The following is a 12,297-nucleotide window of genomic DNA, read 5'->3' on the forward strand; positions in this document are numbered from 1 at the left end:
TCAATTTAAGGTGTAAATTAAAAATGTTTTTAGTGTTATGCTTTAATTTATTTTAAAGTGAAAAGGCCCATAGAATGCTACAGTCTCGCAGGAAAAATAATGCTTTGCTCGTAGCATTTGTAGATACAGATTATCACAGATCGTAAAATTTTGTAGAAACAAAAAACATGGCTGTGTTTCCGCAACGAAAGCACTTTCAGTTTATATCCTTACGCTTTTCTTCTGCAACATTGACTGGATACTTAGAACTATGGAGTGTGCCTACTTCCAGTCTCAAATGGGCCTTAAATGTACTTAAATTTTACCCTGCAGACTAAACGTTGTATTTCATGTTTTAACCCATTTTCTCTCATTTTTTCCCTGCAATCATCTAAGATAGTGTATTATCTACAGTTAGTATTAGTATGACCATATTATAGCAAATATTTATTTTTACTCTGGTTACTTGGCTTTCAACTGAAAGCTATCAGTTTTTCTATATCTCTGACATGCTGCATACATGTACATGTACAAATCTGAGATGAAACTACATAATTGTAGGTTTCAGTTATGCATGGATCAATGTTTCATTGGCAAGGGTTTGAGGATAGTGGGTACATATGGGTGCGTTGGCAGTAGGCATATACTGGGTATATTTATATGGATGTGTAGGTGGTGGGCAAATATGGATTTGTGGGTGAGGATCTGTACTTCTCCCTACTGGAGACAGAGTTTGCTATTGTAATGTATATATTTATCCACCACTCTAGGAGAAGGCCCCAGGTTTAATAGAGAGTGGAGAATACAGGGGCGAGGATCTGTGTTTCTCCCTGCAGGAGACAGAGTTTGCTAATGTATATATATATATATATAAATCCACCATTCCAGGAGAAGGCCCCAGGTTTAATAGAGAGTGGAGAATACACGGGCGAGGATCTGTGTTTCTCCCTGCAGGAGACAGTGTTTGCCATGCTCATCGAGATTACAGAGCGTGCCATGGCCCACTGTGGATCACAGGAGGTTCTCATTGTGGGCGGAGTTGGATGTTCGTGAATATTTCTTCTGCTGTTTTTTTTTTATTGTTTACCTGTTTCAGATACTATACATTTACTCTGTTTTATCCATTTGTCTGGCTGTCCACATTCCCGTGCATTTCCTATAATATTTAAAAGTGGTCAAGTTTTTTAGCTCTACTGGCCAACATCTGTAAACTGTATCTGTAAACAATTGTAGACGTGATGTAGTCTTCAGTTTTGATTACATCATTTTAGTAGTTTTCCCCCTTGCCCTTTGCAAGAAATGGTTCACTGAATGTGAGTAATGGCAGTCGAGCATAGGGCCTTGTGGGCCTCATGTGTTTTGTATATCTTGAAACCATTTTTTCACCACAGAAGAGATAATGCCCAAATTTCTTGAAATATCTTAAGAGACATAGGTTCAAGTACCTGTAAATATTTGATTTAGGGTCAAGGTCACTGTTACTTAAAGTCAAAAACAGTTAAAATTGAATAAATCTAGTTAGGGCTGTTATACATTCAAAACTCGATGGCTCGATATTCTAGGGACCGGCCAAAATACTTTGAGCCTCAAGATTATTTGACCAAGTGGGATTCCATACAGAAGGTGATGGTTTATTTGATACGTAACAAAGTCTTGTTTACCTCGATTGTTATTTGCTACGCTATCAATTGTATTAATTGGACACAATTACCATACACACGTCATATTACATGGATACCAATAAGAGACTTGTACATGACCACGTTACTCCCAAAAATATGAATGGTGGCCGATTTCAATGAAACTTGGAACAAACAATCGTCAATGACTCTACTTTAACGAGGTGTATTTATTTTTATTTTTTAAATCCCGTCTTTTGTTGATTTACAGCACCACCTAGCGGACAACATTGATAAAACCGTAAAAAAATATAACTTGACGGCATTTTTTTACAAAAAAATAAATCGGAATATGATTTATTGTACGATGAATAAATAATCCTATAATTTTAGTATAATTATTTAAGAAAAAAATAATTAATTTTAAGTTTTATGACAAAAAGACTTTAATAAGAAATCGCCAAAAACAGATACCCATCGGTGAATTTGACGTATTTGTCTCGAAAACGAACTCGGGTAGGGTATGTTTTTATTTAATCATAGGAAACGGAATGGAATAATGAATAAAATTATGTAAAAAAATAAAAAATTGACGGTGAGGTTAATTGCTAAAAGATATAAGTAACCTAAGAAAATTGATAGAGTTAGCGTGATTTCTACGCCACCGTCAACGTCAATATAAAACACGTCAAGTTAGTGACGCCATAGGCCTTTTTTAATATTAACCTCATGAATAAAACATGAGGTGCCCAGAACGAGGCTCGGATGGGTCAGATGTAAACATTGCTGATAAGCAGAATGGCTTCCCATAGTAATCATGTATTATTCCGGACATAACCATTTCTTTACTTGAAAGATAAAGAGGAAAATTAATTTTTCTTCTGGGAATGAATCAATACATTCTAGGTACAAATTTCTTATCGAGGAATTTGTCCATAGTCTTAAAGGTAAGTACATTTTTAATCCTTAATATGCATACATAATGGAACTACATTCACTAGAAAATCTTACCATATTTAGAGAAACTAGATGTGTATTGAGTTGTATTGATATAAAGCTATAATCTCAAAATAAATACCATGGCTAATTAGTGACCATTAACCATCTATCTGATTATCTATTTACGTTGAGTGTCTTGCAAATTGAATATCAAGGATATTAATTCTTCAATTAATCCATCATTAGAGTCCTGCATCTGCTGTATGTTTGTGTAAATAAATTACATTTTCATACCATTAAAAAAATATTTGTGTTATATCTTCCTTTCAGTTTAGCCACTTGAGTCAGTATGAAAGGTAACTCGAAGTTGTTACAAATGAAGAAGAAAGTCTAAAGATCAATATTATTGCCAGGTAGTTTAAGTGTACATGTAGAAATATTAAAAAAACTGAGCGCTAAAATTGTCCGATATATATTACAAGTGTAATGATATAAAATGGATGTTTACTTTAGCAATAGACTCAGTATATCATTATTTTAAATTCCGATATAATTAAAGGAAAATGAACATGACTCATGTGTAAATTTACAGTGTGAATCAGCTTCATAGCCCTGAACATTTGCTGTGGACATGACTTTTTCGTCTAGTGTGAAAAGGACAATCACAATGAAAGAATATACTTAACTACAGATTTGTGGGAAAATGCGAAAAACAAAGTTGACATTTTCTTTTTCAATAACTTTATTTAGCTATCTATATATCGCCTGACGACCATGATTGAACAGTGAATAGAAGCGGATGGTCATACACATTGATAAAATGTAAGAAACATTAAATATGAAGAGAATCCTGTATATAAGTTATTTAGTTTGTCATAAATCTCTCTCTGTTAATCATTATGTAGTATTTAAATTGTATTTAATGTAAACTTCGATGATTATATGTACAAACATGTTGAATAAAATATGTTTAAATCAATAATTATGTAAAGAGGTCGCTGTGATACTGTCCTCCCTGCTTCCATCAGGCTGAACATCTGATGTCAATGTGTTTCATTATCATCATCATCATCATCATCATCATCATCATCATCATCCAATTTTAATCTGTGAATTTGTAAACCAATGATGCATTTATAAATACCCAGTTCTTGAATACTAGCATTGTAATTCACAGTTTGATAAAGGAAGAAAATAGTTGCTTGGTGTTTAGAAAAGAAGCAAACAATTGCATAACATTTTACAGACTGCCGTTTGTTTTCACTAATAAAAACAGTGTACCGTTTAGTTTTGGGTTATGATGTGGCAGTGGTCTTTCTGTTAAGCAATATTATAGTGTCGTTTCATCACTCCAGTCAGAAACATTAGGAACTGTTTCTTCCTTAGCCTTTGTGTCTTTGAAGGTGTCCATCCTATAAAATCCTTTGTTTGAACAAATGATATTATGGAACTATACATCTGACAGAAATAAAATTTATATCATAGCAAAGATAATTTTATGCTCTAAAAATCATACACGCACATCAAAATGATTCCTTCTACTTCTAATTATGATCTTAGCAGAGCAGGTATCAATTTCTTACTGAATTTTCCAATACCTCTATGGAGATAGGGTACTGAAAGGGGCCAGCTCCCTATTAGGTACTGATAAGCATTTTACAGATAAGGGCATGCACTAGTGGTAGCTTATATGGTCACTTATCTATCAGGGAAAGGGTTATAATGACAGATGTCTGTTGTTTTTGAAATCTGCGGGGGGAAAGGACCAAAGTTGGATATGTATGTATAGTGACTGTACAACATTATCATTTTCTAATTTAAAGAATTAGCACATATTTGTTAAGAATTTCTATATCATATTAAACAGCTGGAATAGCCAGCTAAAACATATTGTCAAAGACTGTTAGACATACAATATCCTCAATTGCATTAACCTCTAACAGTCAAAGTATTTGCTATGTTATTAATGAAAGAGCTTACCTTCTTAGCCTATATCTGCTCTTATTTTCACCATCCATTGTTTCTTTTTTTTTCTTATTGTTTTGGAAATTTATGAAAACTGATTCTTCCAATATTATTACAGTTGTATACACAACAATGATAATTAGAAATCTTGTAATATCGCACACAATTACTCGGAATCACAACTTCACCTGAAGAAGCCATTGATATCAGTGACCAATGTTTACATCTGACCCATCTGAGCCTCGTTCTGAATATGGAATATTAAGCATGCATACATATTGAGAAAGGCCTATAGGTTTGTTTGATGCATGAGAATAGTTAGTTGTGCAGGGTCATTTTGTTTAGGCAAATGATTTTAATTTCATTGTTTGCAAATGTTGCGAATTGAAATCAGAAATACGTACAAAGTCAGAAAAATGGTAATATTGTTTGTCATTTGTTATATATGTTCTGAATTGATATTTAGTAGTTATGTATACGGAAGCGAACTAATTAACGTTAGTAAGCTTTCTAAACATATAATTAGATAACGAACGTTCCGTTAACAACATCCGGTAAACATGAGGAGGAAAAAAGGTCAGTTCATTTCTAAGAGTAACGCAAATCGAGCCTCAATAATAAACAACGTGAATGTGGAGAAGAAAACATGCATTTCTGTTACCGAAACCATCCCGCCTTGGCTAGAAGGTCGCAGAGTCGTAGAAATCGGTGTAATTTTGGAAAGATTAAGCTCCTGTAGTTCGTGTGGAAACAGTTTTTGCATCAATGGCATTGTAGGGGAAACTATATATGGCCTTGGATCTATCCTTCACATCAGCTGCAACACCTGTAGGATGGTTAATCTGGTGCCTACGGGAAAACTGCATTCCACAAGTGACGGCTCCGCAGCTAGAAGATGTTTTGATGTCAACTCTAAATTAGCTGCAGGTAAATGTTGTCACCATATCAATAGCCAGCGTTGTGCCAACGAATGTAGTGAATGATGTTAGACTTGGCACATAATGTATAAGTGAATTAACATCAATACATATAAAAAACGCCCTGACATATTGTAACGAAATTTGTTTCCATCATAGATTGGTCATTTCCTAGAAAAAAAACATTATTTCTAAAACAACATTTAAAGCAGTAAAATGAACAAAAATATAAAATGAGTGCACCATGATTATCGATTATTATGTGAAGGCGTCAATAGCGCTTAGTTTACTTGGTCGAAAACATGCTTGTTGTGTATCTCTTTTAGCGATGATCAACGCAGGTGTAGGAGAGTCTCAGATAAGTGCGATATTTGCTGAACTCAATCTGCCTGGAACCAGTAAGACCGCACTGAAGGCCCGCGAGCGAGAGATTGGACCATCTATTGAAAGTGTGGCTGAAATCTCGTGCACCACAGCTATTCAACAGGAGATGAAGTTGCTTCAAGCAGTTAACAACATGTAAAATATTATTTCAACACGCTTTTACCTGTGCAAAATTAATTATCTAAGGATGAGTTACTACTGTTGATAAAATATAGATGATGTTGATGATAGTGATTATGCTAACGATGATGATCATTCAATTGGCGAAAACGCGTATTATTGTATGTATGAGGCTGTATGAACGCACAGACCCCCACCAGCCCCCCTCCAGCCACAAACACACGCACAAGTGGCAAACAGTCTATACAAACATACACTCGCATGCCCATACGAGCCCACGAGCACGAGTACTACTTTTACACATATGATTTTAGGGATCCAGCTGTTGAAACAGATGTCTCTGCAAAATGGGGCCTGGCAAAAAAGAGGCTCCAATAGTTTGTCCGGTAATTATTTATAACGCATAAAACTGTATATTTATATAAAATCTGTGAAACATGTTTATTTAAAGTTTGATATAGTATTTTAAACATATGATGTTTCGAGCATATGTCTGAGTTAGTTAACCCATATACTCGCATTATATTCTAATCTGTATTTTACATGTATTTGCAGGACACGTAACTGTTATTGGAAAACTCACAAAAAAGTGTGTCTCGTACTCAGTTGCTAAAAAAACTTACAGGACATGTAAGGTAGCGAAGAGGAAGAAAATAAAAGCAAAACTTCATTCATGTAGAAAAAACTGGAATGGCTCGTCAAAAGCGATGGAGCCCTTTCTCACATCTACCTGTTTACAGGAAATGAAACAAAAGGGGTTGAATATCGAACGCTTGACAATGGACGGAGATTCAACCACTTTTACTCGCGTCAAGCGGTCTTTATTTCCAGACCTTAAAAAATCAAATGATAAAAATCATATTGTCAAAAATTTCGGAAATGAATTGTATAAGCTAAAATTAAAACACAAATCATTATCAAACAATAATATTGCCCATATTCAGAAATGCTTCTCTTATGGAATAAGTCAAAATAAGGGCAGCACGCATGGAATAAAGACCAGTTTAGACGCCCTGCCCTCCCACATGTTCAATGAACATTCCTCATCCAGCCCAACCTGGTGTAAGTCTCTAAGGGACGAGAATTACCGACAGGCGCACATACTGCAGGGTACCGAATTGAGAAAAGATTTCCAGAACGTGATGCATGGGTACGCACTATATACGTCTTACCACATTTTACACGTGTTCTTCATTTTTGTAGCAGGGGTCATGCAAATGATAGTTATAATAATAATGATAATCAGTTTCGTAAAAGGAAGTTTATTCAGACCTGAAATGTTTGATGTTAATTTTAGCCATCAAGACTCGTGAAAAAAGGCTTTTATTTTTAATCGAACAGTATTAAATCGAATCATTAAAGTGACTCGCTCAAATATCGTCTTTGAAGACCACAGTTTTCATTTGTGTTTATAACGCGATTGAAAATTTATCACGGTTATGGTGTTGCGTGATTCGTTGATTGACATTATCATGTGATATTATCAATGTATCCTTAATAGGTCAACATATCCAGCATTTGTTAAAGTTCCCGTGGCCGTGTGGACTAGCCGGATGTTTTCTATTTTCTTTTTGACTATACTGGCGGGGGTACGAACACCACTAAACCAAAATACTTTTTTATGCTATAACAATTTTCTGCTATATATATATCGTAGAGTAATATAATTATACCCCCACAAACGAAGTTTGAGGGTGTATAAAGGAGTGAGCTTGTCGGTCGGTCGGTCGGTCGGTCAGTCGGTCGGTCGGTCTGTCTGTCGGTCGGTTGGTCTGTCGGTTTTCATGGTTTCCAGACGATAACTCATGAAAGGCTAGACAGATTTGAAAATTGTTTGGTACACAGGTTTAACATCAGAAGATACAGGTCAAGTTCGATATTGGGGCCAAGGTCAAGGTCACTGTTACTAAAAATAGAAAAACGGTTTCCGGACGATAACTCATGAAAGGCTTGACAGATTTGAAAAATTTTTGGTACACAGGTGTAACATCAGAAGATACAGGTCAAGTTCGATATTGGGGCTGGTGGGGCCAAGGTCAAGGTCATTGTTACTTAAAAAAGAAAAATGGTTTTAGAAAAATGGTTTCCTGACGATAACTCATGAAAGGCTTGACAGATTTGAAATTTTTTTGGTACACAGGTGTAACATCAGAAGATACAGGTCAAGTTCAATATTGGGGCTGGTGGGGCTAAGGTCAAGGTCACTGTTACTAAAAAAGAAAAACGGTTTCCGGACGATAACTCATGAAAGGCTAGATGGATTTGAACAATTTTTGGTACACAGGTGTAACATCAGAAGATACAGATCAAGTTTGTGAGCTTGTCGGTCGGTCGGTCGGTTTTCATGGTTTCCGGAAGATAACTCATGAAAGGCTAGACATATTTAAAAAAAATTTGGTACACAGGTGTAACATCAGAAGATACAGGTCAAGTTTGATATTGGGGCTGGTGGGGCCAAGGTCAAGGTCACTGTTACTAAAAATATAAAAACGGTTTCCGGACGATAAGTCATGAAAGGCTTGACAGATTTGAAAAAAGTTTGGTACACAGGTGTAACATCAGAAGATACAGGTCAAGTTTGATATTGGGGCTGGTGGGGCCAAGGTCAAGGTCACTGTTACTAAAAAATGAAAAACGGTTTCCGGACGATAACTCATGCAAGGCTAAACCGATTTGAACAATTTTTGGTACACAGGTGTAACATCAGAAGATACAGATCAAGTTCGATATTGGGGCTGGTGGGGTCAAGGTCACTGTTACTAAAAATAGAAAAATGGTTTCCGGATGATAACTCATGAAAGGCTTGACAGATTTGAACATTTTTTGGTACACAGGTGTACCATCAGAAGATACAGGTCAAGTTCGATAGATCCTTCAAAAACTAAATGAGCAAATATTTACCTTAAAAGTAATTGACACTTAGAAAGATGAACAAACAAAACAAATCCAGCATGCTTCATTTGAACCAGATGCCAGTGGAATACCAGCAGAACTTAAGTATGGCATATTTGCCACAGTAGTGCTTACTACAAATATTGCCCTGTCAGATGGACTTGTTAATTCGGCTACAGGAACAGTCCCGGGATTTATTCCCAGGTGGATAAGGATGCATTCAAGCCCAAATATGTACTTGTAAAATTTGATGATGATCGTGTTGGAAGAAAAGCTCGTGAATGCTTTAGATGTCTTATTCCAGAAGAGATCAGCTAGAGCATCAGCTAGTTTTTCTTGTCAGCAGTGTAACTTCTAAATTACTAAACAGATTTAAATAAAACAATACATGCATGATAAAAGAAGATGCAGTGTGCCGTAACCTTAGAGTTATAGCCTCTTTTCAAAGGAATGGTTTGCCATTCCTGTGTCCAGGGGGCATTTGGGGGTATTCTTCACTCCTGTGACAGCTCTAGTTATAACATAAGTGTTTTCAGATGCTATACCGGGAAAACATTTTGTCTAAAAACACGGTCGAGTCACTTAAAAGTCACATTGATGACTTAACGTTAAATTACAATATGCAATGATTCAATTTTCAGGTACACAAATGAAAGTATGTTGGAAATTCTAGCCCATGTGCAAAGTACTAACGCCAACGAGAACATGAATCACATGGTTGCAAGGAAGGCGCCAAAGACTGTCACGTATTCAGAGTCAGAGAGCCTCGACTTCCCGGTGTCCGCTATGGTAGCGCAGAAGAACGAAGGTCGCCAATACATTTTGCAGGTAATGAATGGAACATTGAAAACGGTTATAAAAACTGTATCGGCACTTATATTGGATGCATATCCGGCACCCGCCCACAAATCACTCCATGCCAATACATTGTAAAGAGTATGCAAATTTATACAATGCAATAGCGGATTAAGGTGGGGGGATGGGGGGCAACCGTCTACACCGCCCCTTTCCCAAACTCAAACTTGTATGTCAATATCAACGAGAAAAGAAATGACATGTGTAAGGGGTAGTACCAACAAACACCGCTGCCGCGATTAAAACCAATCAAATAAGATTACAAGAGAGGGGCCCAATTCTAACGTGTAATCCTGGATCCGCCCCTACAACATTTCAAAACAATTTCAGCAAAAATGCACGGATGTTAGAAGCAGTCTGTAATATATACCACATTATTTTTTTAAATCTTAACTTGGAAATTAAATAGATCATACAAAGTTTCATATCATGCCAGAGTAACATTATAAGCCGTGCTTTCGTTTAATCCGTTTTGATATAGACCCGATCATAAATACAATAATATACTATTTGATGTTGACATCTTGATTTTTGATATATTTGTTGAATAAAATGTATGTTAACGAATACATTTGATATGAATGTGAGAATTATAGTCTCAAACAATACTGTAATAGCCAATCCCATTCTACAATGAAATTAATTTTAATTCAGACGCCAAAATTGTTTTGTGACATTAATATGGGAAAATATGTGTCGTGTAAAGTGTTCTCAACGGTTACACACAACTAGTTAGTAATCTACGGATTTTGATTGCACGACTGCCTCCAATGAAAAACCTTACATGGAAGGAAATTAATTATGTAAATTATATTAAACATTATGTAATTACTTATTATGTTGAAATAAAATTACAGGTCAACGAAACGCACAGACTTTCTCCTGGACATTACACACATAGAAAATGTAGTGTGCTTGACGAAAGGCGATCTAACCTAGCAGTGAAACAGAAATCGGTGTCCATGAAAAGGCGGCGATCTGAACTAAAGGTATTTTTTTTATATTAATGTAAAAGTACATACAGCCATAGTAGCTAGAATAGTTTTCTTGTAAATATTTGATTCTCGCAAATACACGTCTACATGATTTTCTTTTTAGTTATCACTCATAATAGAAAATGAATAAGAAAAACACATCATTACTTATATTAGGCTGAACGCATGTCTAAGAACTTCATAGATGAAGTGTATGAGGGGAAAACATACAAAACAGCGGTTGGCATCTCTGACATCGAAATTGAGCATATTGAAGACATCCCACCCTGCCCTGCTGAATGCAGTGAAACGCCCCATGCATACGGACAAGATGATGTCATCGTCTTCGACCTTGAGACTACAGGATTAGGTAAATAATACATTTTAAATAAAGTCAGTTGTACAAATGAGAATACATGTGTTGTATAAATGTTTGTCTTAGCCACTGATATTTAAAAGTTTATCCAAACAGTTACTGAGAGTATTTTGCTTTCAGGGACAAATAGCAGCATTGTACAGATAGCAGCTTTGCACGTGTCCTCGGGACAACACCTGAATTTATTCGTAAAACCCAAATGTGGATACATTCCCACTACTGCCTCCAATATAACAGGTCTCGAGTTCCATGGTGGGGTATTATACCAGCACTGTAAAGAAGTGACGAGCGTGGCAGCCAGCAAAGCACTTCTTGCCTTCAAACGCTGGCTTGAGGCATTTGGAAGTCATATTTTGCTTGTGGCACACAATGTCATGTTTGACGCAAGACTGTTAGTAGCAAAATATCAAGAAGAAGGAATAACTGTTTCAGAAACTATAGGCTTCGCAGACAGTCTGCGTTTATTTAGAACAGTTTACCCCGGGAGACAGAATTACCGCCTGGCAAGTTTAGTTCATGATATTGCAGGTGTAGACTTTGGAGCGCATGATGCCTCTAAAGACGTGTACGCGCTTTCTTCAATTCTCCAGTTGCAAACAAACCTAGACAAACTGTCGAATTGTGCTACTACTGTGTCATCCGTGAAATTCAAACTTCAGGAATTAAACAACGAAAAACTATACAAGGGATCATATACAACTTTTGTTGTATCAAAAGCACAGGCCATGCGCCTTTCTAGGAGTGGAGTTTCAATAGATCACTTGAAAAAAGTATATTCAAGATCGGGCCTAGATGGTATGCAGGCTGTATTGAAAGATCGGGGTACAGGGAAATTTTACACATAGTTGGCATCAGCGCTTGATGCAGTTTTTAGCGAGAATAAAATTAATTTAAATTAGAATCGATCATGGCTTCTGAGTTTATCCCAGTTTTAATAGGTTCATACTTACCGTAAATTCTTGTTTCAATTCTGTAGATATATTTCAGGTAGCAAGAATTTGATTTTCCTACTATTTTCTGATATTCTACTTAGTTCTGATACTGGAAAATATTATATTAAAAATAAAAAAGATACAGATACCATCGTTTATGGATGATACAACGTTTCACTCCACAACTATTCTCATGCATCAAACAAACCCATGGCGTCACTAACTTACGTGTTTTATATTGACGTTGACAGTGGCGTAGAAATCACGCTAACTCTATCATTTTTCTTAGGTTACTTATATCTTTTAGCAATTAATCTCACCGTCAATTTTTTATTTTTTTACATA

General features: G+C 36.0%; 2 protein-coding genes across 2 annotated transcripts in view; both read left to right on the forward strand.

Annotated features, from left to right (window-relative positions):
- The window catches only part of LOC128242749 (probable tRNA N6-adenosine threonylcarbamoyltransferase), a 44,587-nt gene that overhangs the window by 12,837 nt on the left and 19,453 nt on the right, over positions 1 to 12,297 (forward strand). Inside the window, exon 9 of the mRNA XM_052960020.1 lies at positions 868 to 1,024. Within this exon, the coding sequence (XP_052815980.1) occupies positions 868 to 1,024 (157 nt within the window). The remainder of the gene's footprint in view (positions 1 to 867; positions 1,025 to 12,297) is intronic.
- On the forward strand, positions 5,353 to 12,148 carry LOC128242748 (uncharacterized). Its single transcript, XM_052960018.1, has 7 exons — positions 5,353 to 5,938; positions 6,238 to 6,309; positions 6,479 to 7,073; positions 9,457 to 9,643; positions 10,528 to 10,659; positions 10,822 to 11,014; positions 11,141 to 12,148. The coding sequence occupies exons 2-7, from the start codon at positions 6,258 to 6,260 to the stop codon at positions 11,863 to 11,865; spliced, it is 1,884 nt and encodes a 627-aa protein (XP_052815978.1). The 5' UTR covers positions 5,353 to 5,938; positions 6,238 to 6,257; the 3' UTR covers positions 11,866 to 12,148.

Source organism: Mya arenaria, chromosome 8, assembly GCF_026914265.1.
Source record: "Mya arenaria isolate MELC-2E11 chromosome 8, ASM2691426v1".
Lineage (NCBI taxonomy): Eukaryota > Metazoa > Mollusca > Bivalvia > Myida > Myidae > Mya > Mya arenaria.